Here is a 24,299-nt window from a genome sequence, read left to right on the forward strand (position 1 = left end):
TATATCCCTATGATTTACTTATTTTATAGCTGAAAATTTGTACCTTTTGATCTTCTTCACCCATTTTGCCCTCCCGCCACCCCCCTGCCTCTGGCAGCCACCAATCTAGAATACCATTTTTATTTTTGAAAGGATAACTGACAGAAAAATTATGATTATTCAGACTTGGTTATTTGGTAGACAGTTCCTTGAAACGAATGAAGTGAGCCTGTTACCTCAAGGAAAAACAACTGACAGCATTTGTTGCTGATGATAAAATTTGAACTTTCAAGCAAAAATTAGAATTTTGGAAAAGTTTGTGTTTTACCATAAGCTTGAAATTATCCAATATTTAAATACTTCTCTGATTAGATTGTTGGTGATATTAATAAATATGATTTTTTTTGATATTGTATAATGTTATATGTCAGTATTTAGAAAATCTGCATAACTCTAGGAATCAGTATTTTCTGAAGATCAATGTGTAGTATGGCAAAATAATATATAGGTAAAAAAATCCATTCAGAATTCAAGATTGATCAATAGATTTTAATGAAACAGTATCTGAAAGTTTGTTGATGTTGTTTCAGATTCCACATTGCAACTGATTTTTAAGAAATCAGTTTTTAACTGATCTTTAAGAAATCACCACTTGTCATGTTTTGGTGTGTTATCAAAGAATGGGCTGAAAGGGCTATTGAAATACTCCCCCATTTTCCAAATATATATCTGATTGAGACCAGATTTTCTTTATATACTTCAACCAAAGCAACATATTGCAATATACTGAATGCTGAAGCAGATATGAAAATTCAGCTGTCTTCTTTTAAGTCAGATATTAAAGAGATTTGTAACAATTTCTTTAAGAATACCACTCTTCTCACAATTTTTTTGTTTTAGAAAACATAACTTTTTAAAATTAAAAAAAAATCAACATGTAAAAAGTATATATTAATATATTACATATCTTAAATATTTAAAAAGTTTCTCAGTGCTGTTTCCCAATTCAGTTGATATCAGCAGATATCAACAGAGAGAACTACATAAACAAAAGCTCTGAGATTTCAGTAATTTTTGAGATATAATTGACAGACAATAAATTGCACATATGTAAAGTATACAATTTGGCGTGTTTGCTGGCGAGTCTGAAATCTGTAGGGCAGACCAGCAGGCTGGAAACTCAGGCAAGAGTTGACATTAAAGTCTGGACTCTGAAATTTGTAGGGCAAGTTGGCAGGGTTTCTGTTATAGTTTTAAGGCAGAATTCCTTTTCCAGGAAACCTCAGTTTTTGCTCATAAAGTCTTCAGCTGATTAGATGGAGCCTATCCATGTTATCAAGGGTAACATTCTTTACTTAAAGTCAACTGATTGTAGATATTAATTACATCGACAGAGTACCTTCACAGTAACATCTAAACTAGTGTTTGACCAAACAACTGGGCACCAGAGCTTACCCAAGGTGACACATAAAATTTAACCATGATACCATCTGTCACTACAGTCAAGAACATATCCATGACCCACAAAGATTTCCTGTGCCCTTTTGTAATCCCTATTCCTCCATCCTCAATTATTTTTAAGAATGTAAAGGAGTTCTGAGACCAAAAAGGTTGAGAATGCTCGTTATGGGGTCTTCAAAAGACATCTGCAGCACAAAACAAGTAATAATCTTTAAGGATTTTTTTGAAAATTTTTGAAACCTGGAAAGGGATGAGATATTGTGGAGTATTTTGGCGTTTTTTCTCACCCCAACCCCCCTCCTTTAGCAATTGTAATAGACTTATTTGCTATAGTAGCATTTTCCAAGATGCAAAGTGGAGTAGTAATTATTAAGAACAAAGGGTCAAATAAATTTGGAAAGCACCAAGTTAAACAAAATCAAATAGATTTCTTTACCTGTACATTAATGTACATTATGAATTTTCACAAGAAGAATATGATGTGCAGAGTTTCCCTTTGTGGCACTGTTGGTAAAAGCCCAGGTCTGATTTTCACCCTTTCCTGGAAGGGATTGTCACTGTTTCAGGTCTTCAGGATGGGGGGCATGTGCCTGTCAGGGTCATAATGGAGAAGTGAGTGTTTATGCCAGATATGGTCATCTGCCTAATACACATTATTCTCGTGTAATCCTCAGAACAGTCATAAATTTTATTCACAAATCATAGATATGGAAACTTAAGAAATTGCCCAAGGCTACGCAACTAAGAAATGACAAAGTCAGGATTGAGCCCACATCTGTTAGATTTACTGCTTAAATCTACTTATACAAAGTTGATCCTGATGTTTTCATTTTCCTGGTGTACACCTGTCCAGGGTTGGTCAAGCCTATGAGGGAATTGCCAGCTCTAACAGCAACATTGCTATTGGTCCTTTCCTGTAGGGAATATGATGAGACCTAAACATAGGGGACAGAGCAGTATTCACTTCTCTCTTCCCCTCATCCCAGCCAAATGGCAGATAAAATCTCTTCAACTAACTCTGCTTTGTTGCTAAATCTTTAGAGTTGTTGCTCACGTAGCCTGATCATAGCTTTAAAATTATTAAAGGGAATATTGCTTTTCATTAAAATGTACTCATATTTTGACTGTTAATGCTCACTGTTGACCATAGCAATCTTCATGGTAAGGGAATATGGATGTCTTAGGTCATTAGTTAGATGTGATTAAGATTGATCATAAAGTGATACCTACATTCTGCTAAAGGGGTTAACTAATACTACTTTCTTTAAAGACTATAAAATTGTATAACAGAAAGTTAGAAAAGCAAGTCAGTATTTCTTATTTAAAAGGGTTTCATAAAATAGCCCCTTCTATTTCCTTTTGTGTACAGATAAGTCAATATGGGGTAGAGTTGAGGGGGCAAAGAATACCTAACTGAGCCTAAAGAAGTATCAGAAATGGATGCATTTGAGGACTTGCTGTAAGGAAGGCACTAGGCTAAAGCTTTTATATATAGTATTTTTTTAAGCTATTTATTTATTATATTTATGGACTTTATTTTTTTTTTAATTAATTTATTTATTTATTCTTGGCTGTGCTGGGTCCTCGCTTCCGCGCGAGGGCCCTCTCCAGCCGCGGCAAGCGGGGGCCACTCCCCATCGCGGCGCGCGGGCCTCCCACCACCACGGCCCCTGTTGCCGCGGAGCACAGGCTCCAGACGCGCAGGCTCAGCAGCTGTGGCCCACGGGCCCAGCCGCTCCGCGGCACGCGGGATCCTCCCAGACCAGGGCTCGAACCCGCACCCCCTGCACGGGCAGGCAGACCCCCAACCACTGCGCCACCAGGGAAGCCCCTATGGACTTTATTTTTGACTGCATTCGGTCTTTGTTGCTGCACGTGGGCTTTCTCTAGTTGCGGCGAGCAGGGGCTACTCTTCCTTGCGGTGAGTGGGCTTCTCATTGTGGTGGCTTCTCTTGTGGAGCATGGGTTCTAGGTACGTGAGCTTCAGTAGTTGTGGCTCGTGGGCTTCAGTAGTTGTGGCTCGCGGGCTCTAGAGCGCAGGCTCAGTAGTTGTGGCGCACGGGCTTAGTTGCTCCGCGGCCTGTGGGATCTTCCCGGACCGGGGCTCGAACCTGTGTTCCCTGCATTGGCAGGTGGATTCTTAACCACTGTGCCACCAGGGAAGTCCCAAACATATAGTATTGAGTTTAGTGCTCACAACTCAATGAGAGAGGAATTTATCCCCATCTTACTTAAGAGGGATCTGAGATTTAGGTAGGATCAGTAACTGACCTGTGGCCCTACAGCTTGATCAAAGTAGTGCCAGGATTTGAACTTGGGTGTGTCTGACTCCAAAGCCTTTACTTGTCTTTCTGCTGTCTACTGCCTCTACTGTTGTAAAGTAAATGAAGTGGAAAAATATTGACTTATATGGGTTTTTTAGAAATGTTTATTGAGACCTAATTACAGTGAGCAATCAGTAAATGTAATCAGGGCCAATTTCCTGAATAGGGAAATTATATGGTATCGTGTAAGGGGAGCTAAAAGACCTATCTACCTGTAATCCTTAGGTACTCTCCAAAATTCACAGTGCCTGAAACATCTTCTGAGAATTCTGTTCAGCTATGGCAAAAATTTCAGAATTTTTCAGCAGTTAGAAGTTTTGTTTTGTTTTTGGTTTTTTGTTTGTTTGTTTTTAAATAAATTGATATGGGCAGTGTAAAACTTTTTTGTTTTGCAGAAATCTCTTTTATGTGGTCTGGAGGAATTCTAGGGAAATCAGTTACATTGAGTTACCCCGTTGTCTCCCAAAGGTGATTATTAAAGCACAACCTACTTAAAAGTTGTCATGAATTATTGACTTTTTGGTATCAGGCAATTATAATATGAGTCCTATTACCTATCTAGTAACCTTTAATACTAAGAAGGAATGGAACCAACCAAGGATTGGAGAGTAGGCGTGGACTATGAGGAATTTTTAGTCTAGAATAATAAAGGCCCAGCTTGAGGCCACTGAACAGTTGGTTATTCCCAGTAATTTTGCTTTGAGTGTGTCTATAAACTGGTATTTTCCTTATCCTTAAAAATCATTGATGAGGGCTCTGGAAATATGAGAAGGATAGGATAGATGTACTTATACTTAGTACCTTTAATTCCTTGAGGGAAAGAGCATTTTTTTATGGTTCTAGTAATATAAGTTATACCTTTATAAAAGCCTTGCAATATTCTTACTAGAAGTCAAGATAAAAGAATACCAAATCAAACTAGCCAAGGATCTAAGTTATCCATCTACTGATTTTTGGTCAAAATACAGGATTAGGATTATTATCCTTTGGAGATTCAAACCTGAGACACTTGCCATGAGGTTGACATTTATTTATTTTTTTCTTTTCTTTTTTTTTTTTTTTTAATAGCTACTTTATTTATTTATTTATTTATTTATTTATAGCTGTGTTGGGTCTTCGTTTCGTGCGAGGGCTTTCTCTAGTTGCGGCAAGCGGGGGCCACTCTTCATCGTGGTGCGGGGGCCACTCTTCATCGCGGTGCGCGGGCCTCTCACTATCGCGGCCCCTCCCGTTGCGGGGCACAGGCTCCAGACGCGCAGGCTCAGCAGTTGTGGCTCACACCCAGCTGCTCCGCGGCATGTGGGATCTTCCCAGACCAGGGCTCGAACCCGTGTTCCCTGCATTAGCAGGCAGATTCTCAACCACTGCGCCACCAGGGAAGCCCTTTTCTTTTTTTTTTTAATGTGCATTCTTATTATTTGTTTATTTATTTATTTAACATCATTATTGGAGTATAATTGCTTTACAAGTGGTGTGTTAGTTTCTGCTGTATAACAAAGTGAATCAGCTATACATATACATATATCCCCACATCCCCTCCCTCTTGCATCTCCCTCCCACCCTCCCTATCCCACCCCTCTAGGTGGTCACAAAGCACCAAGCTGATCTCCACCTGCAATGCAGCTGCTCCCCACTAGCTATCTATTTTACATTTGGTAGTGTATATATGTCAATGCTACTCTCTCACTTCATCCCAGTTTACCCTTCCCCCTCCCCATGTCCTCAAGTCCATTCTCTACATCTGAGTCTTTATTCCTGTCCTGCCCCTAGGTTCATCAGAACCATTTTTTTATTTTTTATTTTTTTTTAGATTCCATATATATGTGTTAGCATACAGTATTTGTTTTTCTCTTTTGCCTTTTGATTAAAGACCAATGATAGAAATGGCCTGGAATCAGAAGTGGTAATAATTTCATTTTCTGAGTTGTGGAAGTATTTGGTGCCATTTTTTAATTTTCAGAGAAACAAATTAGATTTCTTTCTTTTGTAGCTCAAGCCTGAAATCCTTTAGGTTTTCAAATATTTTTTGAATTGAAATTATCATCTACAACAGCCTATCAGAGAACTTAAAAGTGCAGAGTAATAAATGCTTTTTTAGCCAATAACTGCTAACTTGGATTAAAGTATTTTTTCTTTAAAAAAAAAAACTATATGAATGATACTGTTAGTGTTTTCACTGTAATAGTGTGTTACCCTGTTACATCAGCTATTTTAAATTTTTGCCTTCCATACTATCTTTTCCCGTATGCATAATTTTTTCTCTCTTTTGAAAGAATCTATGGGTTAATAAACTTTTATATTTCACTGTTTGATTAGCATGCTATGACTTTGAATCTTGGCATAGCTATTTGTTGGCTATCTACTTATGATTTCTATTAAAGAACAAAAAGGACTCTATACCTTTTAGTTTCCTTCCAGAGTAGACAGGTTATGAAAGGAGAATATTGATCAGAAAGTATCAGTAAAATGCAATGTTTGGGGCTGCTGGACTTTTAAAAGTTAGCTGTCATTTTGGTGTCTTTCCTATCAATCTGATTATGATTGTTTTGCACTTATGAATTCCTTAGAACACCTGTTTTTCTGGAATAAGAAAATGTTTGACTTTCAGTGACAGGTGCAAATTATCTACATCATTTTAAATCGAGTTGAGGTAATATAGGAAAAAAATAGTGCTTAGGAGGTGACTCTGTACTTACAGTGAAATGTCCTTTGTCCAAGCCAAGTATGAAAACACTCGCCATATTCTTTATTCTGTGGTCAGGCCAAAATTCTGTTCAAGAATGGTTTATTCACAGAGGCATCTTACCCTTATTTTTCATCATGAACACTTGACTGTCTCTTAAGTAGTTGTTTGTTTTGTTTCAAGTTTGTTGCATTGATAAAAATAGAACATCAAATTATCAATGCTTAAAGTAGAAATCTAGCAATTCTTTGTTCCTTTTTCCACAATAATTTCTTCCTTGCATCTTTCTAAGTCTTTCCAAATGTTTCTGACTTGAATTGCATTTCTGTTTCACCGCTCCTCTTTGCTTGCAGTAGCTTCTAGTGCCTTCTGCAGAATTCACAACAAAGCATATAGTTTTCTACTGGCTGTTTTGATCTAACACCTTCTTTCATACAGGTTTCTGCAAAATTGGAGAAAAGGAAGGATGGGGAATAGACTTTTAGTTTTAAGGCCCTCTCCCTTTTGCTCCTTTCCCTCCCTCCCTCCCTTCCTTTCCACTTTTTTTCTTCTGAGTTCCATCTGGAACTTACAGATGGTGCCTCCTGAAGCCAGGAGTATGAAGCTTAGAACTGTACTAACCCAGTGGTCATGGCTCTATTCTCAGGTTGTCCTTTTCTCCCAGGTGCAAAATATCTATTTTCATCTTCATTTTATTTCAGGCTTTTTGACAGTTATAGGAAATTTCTTGGAGAATAGGAAACAGGTTATTATCTACTGATATTACTTTGGAGATATCAAAGTATAAGACAAATGACTAAATAAGAACAGGTCTTCAGTGACACAACTTGGGTTGAACTTTGGCTCTGCCACTTACTAGCTTTGTGATCTTGGTCAATTCAGTCAACCTTTTTGAATCTCGGTTTTCTCATTTTAAAGCTGTTCTTCACTGAAAGAGATGATATATGAAAAGTGATTTTTTCATCCTGTAAAGTGCTCTGGTGGTGTAATTTTTCATAACTGGCTCTGTTTACATTTTGGAATCTTTAATATATTGTAGTAAAGATAAGTAAAGAGAATTCAGACTTTCTGATGAAACAAATTTAGTGAAAATGCAGTGGATCAGCTATTCAAAAATTTCACAAACAAAGGTAGAATGGAACTGATATACTTTTTGATGTATTATGTTTTAAACTTTTCCATGAGTGAAATATACAAACATATAAAAGTGTATATAATGTCTGTGCACATTTTAAATAATAATAATAATAATCACCAATGTACCTATAATCCAGTTTAAGAAATAGACCGTTTTAAATAATAATAATAATAGTAATGATTACCCATATATATATCACCAGCTTAAGAAACAGAAGATAGCATATCCTTCCTCTAAACTCATCCAGAGTCATGATGTTAAATACCTTCTATATGCTCATGACTCCCAAATTTAAATGTGTAGTCTGGACTTCTCTCCTGAACTCCAGACTTGTATATCCAGCTGTGTATCTGATATATCCACTTGCAATGTCTAATAGGCATCTCAGTCTAGACATCTCTAAAACTGAACTCCTGATTTCTGTTGCCACACACCTGTTCCTCTGTAGTCTTTTTTTTTTTTTTTTAATCTCAATAGCAACTCTATCTTTCCAGCTGCTTAGGCTAAAACCTTAGAGTTTTGATTCCATTTTCCCCTCACACCCCATGTAGAAGCTATCAGCAGAGCCTGTTGACCGTTCATTAGAAATACATCTAGAATCTCACTTCTCAACACCCCAACTGCTAACCTAGTCCAGGCTCTTGTTGTCTCTTTCTAGATTATTGCATTAGCCTCCCAACTGGTATCTCTGCTTCTGTTGTTTTCTCTCCTTTAGTCTATTTTCAGCACAGAGGCTGGAGTGATCTTGTTAAAAATAAGTCAGATCATGTCACTCCACTGCTCAAAATCCTCCAATGACTTCCCTTCCCCCTGGCTCAGAGCAGGTGCTCTATACTGCTGACCCCCTGGTAATGCTCCCATCGGTTCTTTTTTTAAAAATAAATTTATTTATTTATTTATTTTTGGCTGTGTTGGGTCTTCGTTGCTGTGCACAGGCTTTCTCTAGTTGCGGTGAGCGGGGGCTACTCTTCGTTGCAGTGCGCGGGCTTCTCATTGTCATGGCTTCTCTTGTTGTGGAGCACGGGCTCTAGGCACGCAGGCTTCAGTAGTTGTGGCACGTGGGCTCAGTAGTTGTGGCTCATGGGCTCTAGAGCTCAAGCTCAGTAGTTTTGATGCACGGGCTTAGTTGCTCCGAGGCACGTGGGATCTTCCCGGGACAGGGTACGAACCTGTGTCCCTTGCATTGGCAGGCAGATTCTTAACCACTGTGCCAGCAGGGAAGCCCTCCCATTGGTTCTTGACTGCTCTCCTCTTTGCTCATTCTCTTCCAGCCACACTGACATCTTGCTGTTCCTCAAATATGTCACTGGGCTTGTTGGCCCTTAAGGTTCTTCACTTTTTGTCGGTGGCCTCTGATCTGACTTTCTTCCTTTCCTGATGCCCAGGACTTTCAGGTCTCTTCCTTATGTACGTGGCTATTTTTACCTGGCTCTAGGCCATTAGGCATGAAGTGATACCCTCAAGCAAATGGCCATTTTAAAAATCTGGTTACTCTTTTTTTTTTTTTTAATTAATTAATTAATTTATTTATGGCTGTGTTGGGTCTTCGCTTCTGTGCGAGGGCTTTCTCTAGTTGCGGCAAGTGGGGGCCACTCTTCATCACGGTGCGCTGGCCTCTCATTATCGCGGCCTCTCTTGTTGCGGAGCACAGGCTCTAGACGCGCAGGCTCAGTAATTGTGGCTCATGGGCCTAGTTGCTCCGCGGCATGTGGGATCTTCCCAGACCAGGGCTCGAACCCGTGTCCCCTGCATTGGCAGGCAGATTCTCAACCACTGTGCCACCAGGGAATCCCAATCTGGTTACTCTTTTCCTTTTGAACTCTCTTCCTTTTCCCCCCACCCCTCCCCTTCTTTTTTTGTCTTTCTTTTCTCTGTTGCCAATTCAACTGTTCGTTAAAAGTATTATATTTTATTCAGCATTTTTTGATGGCTTCTTTATCAACCATTTTGCCACGACTCAAAGTCTGATGAATTGTTATTAACTAGTGAAGTTAGACCAATGATTTCTCATAATAATTTTCTTTTGTTTTTTTCTTGGATTAAAGGATGGAAGACTCCAGACAGGAGATCACATCTTGAAGATTGGTAGCACAAATGTGCAGGGAATGACCAGTGAGCAAGTTGCTCAAGTGCTGAGAAACTGTGGGAATTCTGTCAGGATGCTTGTTGCAAGAGACCCAGTTGGTGAAATTTCCATAGCCCCTCCTACCCCTGCAGCCTTACCTGTTGCCCTGCCTGCTGTGGCCAACAGGAGCCCTAGTTCTGTGAGTATACAAATTGCTCTTTCATCATAAATTCAGTACTGGGTGTGATTTACTGCAGGATTAGAAATGTTTTCCACTCCAAGTGTCGCATGGGTGTGAGTTGTGTCTCAGTGCTCAACAGGGAAGCAGAGGAGAGCCCAATTTGTAGACACTAGACAAGTTTGATTTTCTTTTTTTTGTCATTTCTCAGGGTTAAGTCGTTCAACTTCCCTGAGCCTCAGCTACTCATCTGTAAATTGGAGAATAATAATACCTGCATTTCTATTTCATAAGATTGGTGAACAGATATCCAGATCGTGGAGGGGAAACTGTAAATACTGGTCAATGTATGTGTGTTATCACTGATAAGAATAGACTGGCCAAAGGGAATAGACATTAATAATAATAATATTTATTTTGATTATTAACAATCATTACAGTTATATAATAATCATTACTATTAATCATTATCAAGCACCTGGAATTGTCTAAGTCATCTGAATTTTTCATAAGAATTCTGCAAGGTAGGTTTTATCATCCACTTAATAGATGAGGAAATGGAAGTCCAAATAACTTGTTTTAAAGGTCATATAGGTAGTAGGTTGCAAAGCTGGGGTTTGAATTTAGATCTTTCTGGTCCATTCCAAGTTCTTTTTTTGGTTTTTGTCTTTCAGTCTTATTAAGATAAAATCGACATACAGCACTTTATAAGTTTAAGGTGTACAGCCTAGTGATTTAATTTACATACGTCATGAAGTGATTATCAGAATAAGTTTAGTGAACATCCATCACATCATATACAGTTAAAGAAATAGAAAAAAATTTTTTCTTGTGATGAGAACCCAGGATTTACTCTCTTAACTTCCATCCATAACATACAGTGCTAATTATATTTATCATGTTGTATATTACATCCCTAGTACATATTCATCTTATAATACAAGGTACAAATGGAAATTTGTACCTTTTGACTGCCTCAATCTGGTCCCCCCATCCCTCAGTCCCAAGTTCTTTCCAGCCATCTCACAGGCTCTGAATCAAGAGATAATAAGGCAAAAGGAAAAGAAATAGTTTTTAAAAGGACGAGCCAGGAAGAAGAAAAGACAAGTGATTATGGTGAGAAGGGGGTGGGAAACCACCTTTCACATTCATTTGAGGAACCATTCGATGTCTTCTGGAAAGCCTTTCCCTACTTGGAACCATGTGAGTGGAAGTTTTCTGTCAGAGGTATTAGAATCATTTTTGTTTTCTTCTCCAAACTAGTTAGAACCATTTTCTTTTCCATCCATTATTCTGGTTTTCTGAAGCCTTCTACTTTGTAGTGAGGGAACAGTGTAGCTGTGTGATAAGTGAGAATTTGATGCAATCAGTTATTTACTTTCTATTATTAATGTTTTGAATTGAAAGCAAGGTATTATGTTTTTAGACACCTTACTCTTTTACAGAAATATTTTAAATTAGAAGACAAGAATGATAATCAGTTTTAGGTCAATATTTTTTGCTTACAATAGTTAGTCTTACCATTTGTTTCTAACTTTCTTTACAGTAAATTCTTTCAGATACAGATTTATGCTGAGTTTTTTCTAAGTGGCTGTATTAGTCTTCTCTTGTTGTATAACAAATGATCACAAACGTAGTGGTTTGAAGCAGTACCCTTAGTTGGTCCACAGTTCTGTAGGTCTGAAGTCTGGGTGAGCTTTGGTGGGCTCTTCTTAGAGTCTTACAAAGCTTAAATCAAGGTGTTGGCCTGGCTGGGCTCTTATCTGGATGCTCTGGGTACAGTCCATTTCCAAGCTCTATCATATTGTTGGCAGAATAGTTTCTTATAGCCATAGGACTGAAGTCTCTGTATTAATGGCTGTCAGCTAAGGACCTCTTTCAGCTCCTTAAGTCCCCCTGTGTTACTTCTCACATGACCCCTCCTTCTTCAAACCACAAGTCCAGTCCTTATGCTTCAAATCTTTTTCACTTCCCTTTCTGCCATCAATAGGAGAAAACTCTGCTTTTGAAGGGTGCCTGCTTAGATTAGGCTTACCTGGATAATCTCCCTTTTCCATGATATAAACACAGGAATGGCACCAGGGATCAAAAGTCATAGAGATAATCTTAAAATTCTGTGTACCACAGGTGCTCAGAAAATACTTGACAAACCATGCACAAATTGACTATGTACACAAGCTAGATAACTAAACGTTGTATATAATTAAAATTATTTTTTCCTTTCAGGACAATTCTACTCTTTTTGAAACTTATGATGTTGAACTCATTAAAAAAGATGGACAAAGTCTTGGAATTAGAATTGTTGGTTATGTTGGAACCGCTCAGACAGGTAAATGAATCATTTCTATTTTACATTTGGAAATAATTGTAAAGGATGTTAAGGTTTCTAGAGAGTAAAATTAAATATCTGCAGATTTTAGTTTAAACATTGAACAATAAAACCATGAATCTGTAATAGCAACCAATTACAAAAAATGATTAGAGAATCACAGTTTTATCTCAGTAGTTTTATAGCTGGCTCGATAGTCATTAACAAAAGAATTTAATTTATCCAACATAGTGTATAACATTTGAATTGTACCTCCTCTTGTTTCTAAGATAGATATATTTTGAATATTGACACTGTTGCATATTATGACATTTTACATGTGATAAAGTAAAATGATTACTGCATATATTTCATATTGTGAATGTCAAAAAAGTATTACTATTATGTTTAATTATCAAAAGAAGGTAAAACAAATGCTTTAATTAGAATTATTTTTCTTTCATATAAAGGGAATACATTGTAAGGATAAATGCATGGCCCAAGTATCTCTGAATAATACTCCCTGAACTCCGACATGCAAAGCTTTGGTAACTTTCACTGTAAGAGTTACTCTATTATGATAAGAAATCACTACAGTAAGGAAAAATAAATCTTTTTCACAAATATTTGCTAGTAAGATGAAAAGTTAAAGTTATGAAATGTTCTGGTTTTTTAAAAATTGCAAGGTTAGAGAGTTAATTTTTTTAAAAGTTATTATTTTGCATATTTACAGCAGGTGGAAAGATTAAAAGTGCTAATGTATTCAAAGTCCTGAATGAAATTCATGTCAGACCACCTTGTGCTATTTTAGCCTAATGAAATAACTGTTTTCAAACCTTTAGATTTTTCTAAGTGCCACCATTTTTACGTTCAGAATTTAAATGAGTTCTAAAGAGCTAAGTATGGATTGTATACTAATGTTGCAAAAAAACCCTGTACTGAGTAGCTCTTAATATGCTGTCTGGTTAGAGAAATCATAAACTTGTGGTTTATGAACCTTTATTACATTAAGTTTTCAAGTTGTAAACCTAGTGATATACATGCAGAGTAAAATGAAGTGAATGATAGATAACTGAGAAAATTTGATGTTTATGTTACTGAATAAGAAAAGAATCATTTTACTTCTTTACCCTCAAAAGAAGCTTTTGGGACTGGAGCAAGGGCTGGGGGAGCAGTGTTGAATCCAAACACTAGAACGTTTTATAACTCAATATGCTTTTTAAACATGTAGTCTTTCAAAATAGTTTTCGCTTTATTCCATTCATTGGAACTTTTGAGCAGTTGCTTTGCTTAGTTTTGGAGGGAGTAGAAAAATGAATATAAGAAAAGTCTATTCAGGGAGATAAACATGTAAATAACTCAGTTGTTTGAGGATAAATGAAATGTATGTTTTATCAGAAATGCAAGCAAACTATCATCATATGGCAGATGAAAGACTCATTATGACAGAGGGAAATGGAGAGTTCACAAAGAAAGAGGCATTTGTACTAAGCATGGAAAAGGAGAAGGATTTAGATAGAAGGGGTTGAGATCGACAGGAATAAAAAATGAGAAAGGGGATAAAATATAGAAAATACTTGGTGTTTTGGTGGAACATCATGAGTCTTGTTTGTCTGGACTTTTGTCTTATTGGAGCGGTAGTTGGAAGATGAAGTAAAACAAGAAGTTTGGGGCAAATTATGGAGGTCCTTGAATGTGATTCTATGAAATTTACATTTTATCATGTAGGCTATAGGAATCCATTGTTGTTTATATTCCTTCTACAGACAGTATTTTAAGTTCATTTGAAATTGAGATAAAAATATAAAATCATCCAGAGCTATGGTCTTTCTTTTTCTAACTTTTCTTCCAGCCCTTGCCCATAGGCATACATACTTTTTATATAGTTGTAATTTTTATATACATTTTATGATATATATAGAAGCTAACATGAGTAGTGAACTAAATGTAGGAAGACCTGTTAGGACCCTCTTGTCTTAGTGCTGCTGAGAAATGATGAAGGTTTATGGCAAGTCAGCAGTGAGAAGGGAGATGGACCAAGAGAAGAGAGTAAGACTTAACCTGAGCTCTCCTGAATTCCAGCTGATACTGGTATGCATTTCATCAAGGTTCCATTACTGATTATTTTTCCAAAAATAGGCATCAATCAAATCATTTCAAATTTGGGTCACTTGTTATGGTGACAGTTTGAAATAATCCATCAATTTCTCTGCTTGCATTCAGAATAGTATTTATCAAGCCTTCAGTCAGCCCCTTTAGCTAATTAACCACTTGATATGAATTTTGCAATCAAGGCCTAATTAGAGCCTTCTTCCTTTTTCCATATGTTTTGTGCACCTTAGGAGAAGCTTCAGGGATTTATGTGAAAAGTATAATACCTGGCAGCGCTGCATACCACAATGGTCAAATTCAAGTGAATGACCAAATAGTTGCTGTAAGTAACTGCCCTCTGTTTTAGAATTGAATCAAGTTGGGGGAAAAAAGTTATCATTATTATAATATATATGCAATGGGAATGGCTTAATATAGTCTCATAATGTTTTAAAAAAATTAAGTTTGTTAGTACAGTGAAATCTCATTAATTTGGACTCTCATGGTCCTAAATTTTTTTTAATTAAAAAGAAAAATTTTTTAATTGAAGTATAAGTTGATTTACAACGTTGTGCCAATCTCTGCCGTACAGTAAAGTGACTCAGTTTTACACATATATACCTTCATTTTTTAGTATTCTTTTCCATTATGGTTTATTCCAGGAGATTGGATATAGTTCCCTGTGCCATGCAGCAGGACCTTGTTGTTTGTCCATTCTAATTCCTTTTTTTTTAACTGCCTGTGAAGAAGGGAGTCACTAATGATACTGGCAGGAAAAAAATACTGTATACATATGTATATTATAATATACATACACATATATTTGAAAGATGCTCTAGCATTCTCTTACAAAACATTTCAAGCACCTCTTTGTGTTCTTTAATTTCATCAATTTTATATGCAATTAATAGGCCATTTACTAGAACTATTTATCTCTTTGTGAAAGTAGTTTTTCTATTAATAGTAATTTTGAGTATATACAAAATTGAGATATTTTTTGTTTTTGAGAATGCAGTCATTGCCTTTTCTCAATTCGGATTGTAATTGGTATTTCCTCCATTTAGTAGAAATTAGTTAAATTTTGCAGTTTATTTTCTTTTTCTTTTATAAATTTATTTTATTTATTTTATTTTTGGCTCTGTTGGGTCTTCGTTGCTGTGCACGGGCTTTCCTCTGGTTGCGGCGAGCGGGGGCTACTCTTTGTTGTGGTGCGTGGGCTTCTCATTGTGGTGGCTTCTCTTGTTGCGGAGCACGGGCTCTAGGCGTGCGGGCTTCAGTAGTTGTGGCTCGCAGGCTCAGTAGTTGTGGCTCGCAGGCTCTAGAGCGCAGGCTCAGTAGTTGTGGTGCATGGGCTTAGTTGCTCTGCAGCATGTGGGATCTTCCCGGACCAGGGCTTGAACCCGTGTCCCCTGCATTGGCAGGCGGATTCTTAACCACTGCGCCAGCAGGGAAGCCCTACAGTTTATTTTCATAATTTTGAAGCATGTATACACACACATACACACACATTTAATTTATTGATTTATACAGAAACAAATGTTTGTTGGTATAATTTGAATGTTTGTCCTTCAAGTCCATCTAAGGAAGCACCTTTCATGACCCTTGGCTTTTCCATTATTGGGCTTAGGAAATGTCTTGTGATTGGCAGTTTGGAGATGAGTGATAAAACTTTGGAGAAGATATTAGGGGGAAAGCTAAAGCAGTGGTTTGGCTAGCTTGAAGATTGAGTGAGGAGGCCTGCTGGTCATGTTGCACTTAAGAATGTGTGATTGGACTTGACTGAGATTAGTAAATACCTTTCTTGCATGTGCTTTTTCAGAATACTAGAAAACCTAATGGAGGGAGATCAGTTTCTTCTGGAAAATATCACATAGTGATGTATGGTAGAGGGGTGAAGTATTGGATGGCCTCTTCACTTTTAGTAATAATGGCTTCTAGTAATACGTCTTGAGAGCTCTGTATAACAACTGACCACCTTTTATGGCACTTTGAATTTTGAATAGCATCAGAGATTAAGACCCTCTACCTTTCTCAGGCTATAAGTTAAATGTATGACTTAGGAATACAAGTTTCAGTTTTCTTTCTAGTTTCTCAGGAAATCTGTCAGCATGTTTTACTACTAATTTTTCATCCTTATTCAAAAATACTTTCTTAGGCCTAATACAAATTATTTTGGGGATGAAATGAATTGCCTAATTTTATACTGCCTTGCCAGAATTAAAAGTGGTAGCTAACTTGGAACTTCTGTTTAATGTATCTTTTAATGTTTTAGGTCGATGGTGTGAATATCCAGGGTTTTGCCAACCAGGATGTTGTTGAAGTGTTAAGAAACGCAGGGCAAGTGGTACACCTAACCCTAGTTCGAAGGAAGACATCCTCATCTGCTTCTCCACATGAAGGGCCCTCCGACAGAGGTAATTAATTCCTCTGTCCCTCCCCCTACCTTGTATGGGTTTGGAAGATCAGCTCATTTATGGAAGTTGTTCTATAAGTCTGGGAAGGAAAAACTGCCCACCTTGTGAAACGCAGCAGTGGAGAAGTGAATCAATTCATTTATGCCTTGAAGAGTTTCCTTTGCCTATTATAACATGCCAGTCCAAATTTTAGAATGTGAACCCTGACATGCATTAAGCTTTGAGAGCTTCTCTAAATGGAGATGGAAGTCATTTTCCCAAAAACCTTCCAAATTTCATTTATTTCTTATATTTGAATAATAAAGCTTTGCCACATTTTGTTCCAGGGGCTCTCAGTTGTCTAATGCTTTGACATTTTGCAAACCGCAGGTTTCATATTACTTCTAATGATGTATTTGATTCTAATATTTCTTGATTTACTTTGTGAACTATAGCAAGAGAAAATAAAACATGGACTTCTATCAAGGACACTTTTATTTATAAAATAATATTTGTTACTTTGATTATAGGAATAGTAAATTTTCATTATGGAACAAATGCATAATTGTATGCATGACAATTTTTAATTATCAACTTATAAATGTAGATAGAGCAACAAAATTTGGCAATCATGGGAACACATTCAGTTTAAAATGAATGACTGGGGCTTCCTTGGTGGCGCAGTGGTTAAGAATCCGCCTGCCAATTCAGGGGACATGGGTTTGAGCCCTGGTCTGGGAAGATCCCGCATGCCGCGGAGCGGCTGGGCCCGTGTGCAACAACTACTGAGCCTGCACTCTAGAGCCCTTGAGGCACAATTACTGATCCCATGTGCCACAACTACTGAGGCCCGTGCACCTGGAGCCTGTGCTCCGCAACAAGAGAAGCCACCTTAATGAGAGGCTTGCATACCGCGGTGAAGAGTAGCTCCCGCTCACCGCAACTAAAAAGAAAGCCCGTGCACAGCAACGAGGACCCAACGTAGCCAAAAATAAGTAAATAAATAAATAAATTTATTTTAAAAAAATAAAAATAAATAAAATGAATGACTGGCAGGTCTGGGGCCCCGCCCCTTACACTTCTCAGGCCTGACCTTCTGGCAGCCGGGCTGCACGCTGAGCCGACATTGACAGGTCCTCGCGATGTGGCCGGACGTGCCCCCTCTCGTGACATCACGGTGGCATACTGGCGACAAGCTGGACTCAGCTACATCCGATACTCCCAGATCTGTACAAAAGCAGTGAGGGATGCATTGAAGACAGGATTCAAAGCAAATGCCGAGAAGACTTCTGGCAGCAGCATAAAAATTGTGAAAGTGTAAAAGGAATAATTTACCCTGACTACAGCTTGAAATGCTGCATGTTCAAGGTGAAGATGCGTGGGCACGTGTTATGGCAGATTGAAAACGATCTCCCTTCATGGAAAGAAAAAAACCTGTCTTGTTCATAGATTGAGAATGCCAATAAATTAAAGTACGGTTCAAAAAAAAAATAAAATGGATGACTAATTATATAACTAGTGGGTAAGAAATAATTCCATTAGAATTTGTCAAAAGTTGAATACATTTTTTTCCCCTCCTCTGAAGATATAATGAGCCTAGAAATGTTTGCTTTCAACTGATATTAAATTGTATTTACATTGGAACTTTTTTTTTTAATTTTATTTTTCATTTATTTATTTATTTATTTATTTATTTGGTTGCACAAGGTCTTAGTTGCAGCAGGCGGGCTCCTCAGTTGCAGCTCGTGGGATCCTTAGCTACGGCTCATCGGTTCCTTAGTTGTGGTATGCGAACTCTTAGTCGCGGCGTTCATGTGGGATCTAGTTCCCCAACCAGGGATCAAACCTGGGCGCCCTGCATTGGGACCACGGAGTCTTAACCACTGCACCACCAGGGAAGTCCCTATGTTGGAACTTTTTAAGTTTTATGTGGTAGTGGAAATTCTGCTGCTGAAAGATAGATGCCCTGTCAACTTCATTGTGTGTATGAAATTTAAAATTGCCTAAATAGTACAGAATGTACAAATGCTATATTGACCTTAAAGGTTTACATAAATATTTATACCATTATAATGGTTTTTAGTAGCTCTCATAGAGCCTTTGGCTTTAGTCTGCTGTATCAAATGAACTATGTCATCTGCGAATTAGCAGTTCTTTGCTGGGCGTGCCTACATTTTAAATTTGTATTGGGATAGGTTTTGACTCTAAATCTGCACTTCTTCTTCCATGGTTTGGGTGTCCTTCCTGTGTGTTTCACTAGCACCCTTTGAAGAGCGCTTTACTGTAGCATTTATCACACCGTGTTGTAATCACCTGTTTTGTGTGTGGTCACTATAATGTAGGGGAGTGGTTATGCCTGTGTCCCCTGCCCCATTGAACACATCTCTGTGTGCCTTCCTCATAGTCAGCATTTAAGTTTGTTTTACTGAAACAAACTGCACAGCTTCTAGCTCTTGTGCAGTACCTTCCTCTGCCATTCAAAATCTTACTGTCTTTTTCTCCTCTAAACTCTTATTTGCATACCTTGTATATACTTATTTGTGTACCAATTTGTATACTACTTGTAGCGTACAACCAATCATGTATTGCTTTGTACTCTGCACACTGTTTAGTGTGTAACTCTTCTCCCCAGGCTACATTAGCAGCTTCTGGCTGGCATTTGTTTTGCTGGCACTGGGCTGTGCATTTAGTGTGTATCAAGAGATTAATGTTCTAAAAAATCCTGTGTGGTTTAAAATGTCATGTTAAGATCATAGGAACTTTTAACTGGTTATATTTTTAAACTTTTTATTATAAAATTTTTTGAACATACAGGAAAATTGAAAACTAATGTAACATACCCACAAACCCACCATTTAGATTCAGCAGTTAACATTTTGCCATGTTTGCATCATCTGTTTACCTTTTTCTGAACCATTTTAGAGTTAGTAGTAGATATCATGACAATTTAGCCCTACATACTTCAGTTATAGCTTCTAAAAATAGTCATGAGATCATTATCACACCAAAGAAGATTAATAGTAATTCCCTAATATCAAATACCCAACACATACTTAAATTTTCCCAATTGCTCCCAAATGTCTTTTGTAACTCCTTTTTCCACTTCCCTTTCTTCCCCTCAAAAACCTCATAAAATCAAGATCATTGATTTTTATGCATTGAGCCTATTGCATTGTATTATGCTTCTTTGTTTTCTTAATCTCTAAGAATCCCTTGCCCCTGCCTCCATGGCATAGACTTTTTGAAGGGATTTGCCCATTTGTCACTAGAATGGTACATTCAGAATTTGATTGTTTCCTTGTGGTGTCATTTGACTTGTTCCTCTGTCCCCTATGTTTCTTGTGAGCTAGGAGCTAGAGCTAAAGCCTTAAATTCAGGTTCAATATTTTTGATAAGAATACTTTATAAATTACATGTGGTTATTTAAAAATAACCTAAAATGATTCTTGTTCAACCTTTCTTATGTTTAAGAGATACATAGTGACTGGCATGCTTGAGATTGAAAGCTTACTTAACTCAGTTTAGCTAAGGAAGGAAACTCTGCAACCAGGGGAATACTCTCCCTTTTCCTTCCCATTCACAAGGTTACTTATGTAGAGTTGTTTGTAAAACTCATGATGATGTCATGCCAGAACCTAGGATTGCCCAGAGCAACGGAACCGGTTTCTTCTGCATATCTTGTTCCCTGCCCACCACAGCAGCAAGAACATATGGCCCCCAGTGTTCTCCTCCTTCCCCCCACCCCCCAAGGCTATATTGAAAAGCATCTCCTCCTGCTTTGTCATTGACTTTACCTTGCTTTTCTCTTCCCATTGCCTAGTTCCTTATTCTTTTCAATACTACTACAAGTGTATTTTTTAATAAAGTGAGTGGTTATCACAAGTGGCATTTTAAATAAAGGAATCATATGTGTAAGTTACCTGAAAAGTTTGTAAGGAGGTTGTGAAATGGGACAATAGAGTGGAATTAGCTTACTTAAATATGGCCTTCATCTGATAGTGATTCAAATTAACAATTCTTACTTTAGGAACGGTGGTAGAAGCACCGAAAACACCAGCCCTCTTTCTGACTGGAGCAGTGGAAAAGGAAACTAATTTCAGTGAAGATGAGGAAACTGAAGAAAGAATGGATAATCTAAAAAATGACAATATACAAGCCTTAGAAAAACTGGGTAGGCACAAAGCATTCAATTCAAAGCTTTCTCTCTTTATAGTTAATATAATATGATGAATTTTAGAGGCATTTTTAGAGATATAAAATAAGATATTCTTAATATCAACATCTTAACGCTTGTGGCAGTTGAGAATCGAGCATATTGTTGATTAATCATTGTTTAATTATGTTGATTTTGAATATATTTTATTAGTGTGATAACTTTTAATCTTGTCGGCGTTTTTAATTACTGCATACTTTAGCTTGTATTATTATCATCGATATAGCTATAGATATACAGCTGTCTGTATACATATAGCAGTATTTCCTTCTTTACCATGTATAACAATAATGTATACATTTTTATATATTTCATCAAATTTCCAGGTTGCTATATATTTATTGTTTAATTTTCTTTTTAATTGATGTGCACCTTTGTCCTTGTGCTTTGTTCTTTGATACCTCATCTACTCTAGTTGACTGTATTCTGTAAGCATGTTGAGTAACAGTCTCACACAGTTTCCTGTACAAAGGCACTCAGGGAAGCCTTGCCAATTCAATGAAATGGACTACTTAAACTTCATCCATGTCCACGTTGGCTTTTGGCTTTGATTGCCTTCTCTTGGGAAAGAATGGCCTGAAGGAAGGAGTAAACCCCTCATTCAAGTTTTAAAATTTCCTATAGTTTGGAAATTTAACTTGTTTTTTTTGACCCAAGTAGATTGCCGTTAATTTTTGCTCTTTAAATTCATGTGAACCCAGAGAGATGTACAGTGAACTGTCAGGTGAAAATCCAATACATTCTAAAGTTAGAAATATTTTTAGAAATATCTGCTCTTTTTGGATCAACCTCACTACTTTTTTTTTTTTTTTTTTTCATGAGTATGTATAATTTCAGCTAGAGAGTTAGACCAAATTCTTTCAACTGTTATGAAGTTAACTCTCTTTTTGCTGTAGGGGCAAAACTGTTTTCCCTTCTTCTCTTCTAGTTTTTTTGGCTGGTCTAATAATTAAATTGACATAAGACAGATTAACACAGGAGAAAAACTAATTTCCTATGTGTAAGAGTCCCACAAAAATATGAGCCCCAAGGGCAAGTTGGGCAACTGAGACTTCTATGCTATCCTGAGTTAAGGAATGGGATAGGGGCCTGGGCCTTCCAAGGGGAGGAGAGTAATTTACAGGATGATAAGAAGAGCAGATGTTTGGTAATTAGAAGTTTGCCCAGACATGCAGATAGGTCTTTCAAATAAAAAAGTTATCTCTGGTAATAGCTGTCTTTCTGGTACAGGTTCCCTATCTAAATTCTTTTAGGTAGTTAAGGGAGAGGTGAAAGTTTTTCCTGAGTCTGCTGGGTCTTGATTGCCTTCAGCTGAAAATAATCCACATGCCAAAGTGGCAATATTTGGGGGTGGCATATTCTGCTCCCCTTCATTGCCATTGGAATAATCGTTTCAGAGCATCATAATATTCATTTTTTTGTGTGATCATTTTGTGTAGCCAAGGATTTATTGAGCTGCTTAAATAAATCTCTTTCCTCTGGTACTTAGGCCTTTGTGCTGTGCTTTAAAACTCATGACTATGATTTCACTGTATGACTGAAAGGTAAAAATATAGTCAAAAGAATTGTGAAATATCAACATTATTTTATATGTGTATAAAATATCTTTAAATATCATGTTTTTAAGCTTACAGTTCAACCAATGCATTGCAAATTTTATTCAAATTAGCCTACCACATAGGAAACTGCTGCCTGTAAGAAATTTAATAGAACTCTTAATGTAATTTCTTATGGAAATGTTAACAGAGTAGGCACAAAGGTGCAGAGCCTACATGAATGATATTTTGTTTTTAATAGGATCTTTAGTTAGTTATCCTCGAAATGTAATCTAGCATATCAGTTAATATAGTTACTTTATGGATATGCTTTTGTAAATCTAGTAATTTTAAGTTCTTTAGTGTTCATTAGTCTTAGTCTCTGATTTTTGAGGTTAGCCTGTTTTACTTAATGATTTGTATTATGTAATTAAGCATGATATGCATCCGAGATTAGATGTCTGCTGAAGGCTTGAAAAAACTGATATTGCAAGTTATGTTTGATTTTAGGCAGATGGTTATATCAGTTGTGGTGTTTTGCGACTTGTCCAATCTTGTGACAAAATTGAGTTTTTCTTAAAGAAAAAAGGTGGAGGTTTGTTTATTTTCTGCTGCTACTGTGGATCTAAATTGAAATTACAGTTTTAGTACTTTGATTTTTGTCTATTAGGCATTATTCAGACTACAGACTGCACAGAGCTTCTGGCTAAGATCATACGGAGGACAGGCAGGACACTTAAAATCTGTCTGCGCTCTTTAAAATCATCTGACCCATGCAAAAAAGGCAATATTACCCTTAAGTAAGAAAGTTATAAAGATATGATAACCACGTAGCCACAAAAGACCAAAGTAAAACAAAGTTTCTATTATATTAAAGCTCATGCAACTCACTGGTTGAATTAAACCAGAAAAGCTTTTATATCTGCCCAAGTGAAAAGTTTGATTGGGTCATGTTGATATGCCTTATTTATAGTAAAGATATTTTGATAAGTTTTTACTTTTCCTATGGGTGAGTGGAAGGTACTACTCTGAAGTGATTAACATTCACCTTAAATCCTTGTTTGTCCTAACATAGCATAAACCAAAGCCAGATGCATTTTACTTGTAAGCCACAGGATGTTTGTATACAAACTATATAATTCAAATTTCATTTATAACTCATCATTTCCTCTTCCCTTTAAAATATTCCTTAACAGCAAAAGCCCCTTTATAATTTGGTCACAGACCAAATTTACATTTTACATTTTTACATTAGTAAAATGTAAAATTTTACATTTTACATTAGTCTTACAAGTCACCTCTGATTTACTTTACCTAATAGACCTAAGTTAATGCACTTTCCTTTTTATTTATTTCCCTTTTACTTACTGAAGCTGTGCTGTTATGGAAGAATTTAGTAGTTTAGTGTGTTTAGCTCACAGTAGTTTCAATGTTTTGTTTATTTATTTTTTTAATCCAGAAGGAGTCCCAGTCTCTTTAGAAAATGAGCTGAAATCCAGATGGGAAAACCTACTGGGCCCTGATTATGAAGTAATGGTATGTTAAAATCTTCTAATAAAAAACACTCATGTCTCATCTCATGTCAATGAAATGTAGCTCTGAATGCTACAATTGAAAGAAATGGGAGAGTCCAAGAATAGCCGGCCGGCCTTTATTTTTTCCTCCTGTGTTTCTTCCGTACTGGATCAATTAATTGATTTTTTTTTTTTTTTTTCATTTTAAACTGCAAGGACAGTTAAGGACTGCACATAAGTTTCAGTTACAATTAGCAGACACTCAGTGCATGTGGAAACAATTTAAGTCAACAATAGGCAGAAAAATGTTAGGAGAGAAAGGACTTGCCTTTAAATTTATAACCTGTATCAGCTGCTTAAAATTGCTGGCATTTTTATGATTGCTTTTATGATCTGTTTGTTTTATTGTACACTGAA

At 36.9% G+C, this 24,299-nt stretch overlaps 1 protein-coding gene and 1 pseudogene across 8 annotated transcripts in view; both read left to right on the forward strand.

Moving 5' to 3' along the window:
• PATJ (PATJ crumbs cell polarity complex component) overlaps positions 1-24,299 on the forward strand; it is a 353,196-nt gene that overhangs the window by 24,698 nt on the left and 304,199 nt on the right. For all 8 annotated transcript variants that reach the window (XM_068540002.1, XM_068540005.1, XM_068540003.1 and 5 more), the window contains exons 8-13: positions 9,631-9,849; positions 12,055-12,157; positions 14,479-14,570; positions 16,500-16,641; positions 20,648-20,791; positions 23,828-23,904. In XM_068540002.1, coding sequence (XP_068396103.1) covers positions 9,631-9,849; positions 12,055-12,157; positions 14,479-14,570; positions 16,500-16,641; positions 20,648-20,791; positions 23,828-23,904 — 777 coding nt within the window. The remainder of the gene's footprint in view (positions 1-9,630; positions 9,850-12,054; positions 12,158-14,478; positions 14,571-16,499; positions 16,642-20,647; positions 20,792-23,827; positions 23,905-24,299) is intronic.
• On the forward strand, positions 17,666-17,950 carry LOC137761699 (ATP synthase subunit epsilon, mitochondrial-like; annotated as a pseudogene).

The sequence above is a fragment of the Eschrichtius robustus genome, chromosome 3 (assembly GCF_028021215.1).
Source record: "Eschrichtius robustus isolate mEscRob2 chromosome 3, mEscRob2.pri, whole genome shotgun sequence".
NCBI classification, from domain to species: domain Eukaryota; kingdom Metazoa; phylum Chordata; class Mammalia; order Artiodactyla; family Eschrichtiidae; genus Eschrichtius; species Eschrichtius robustus.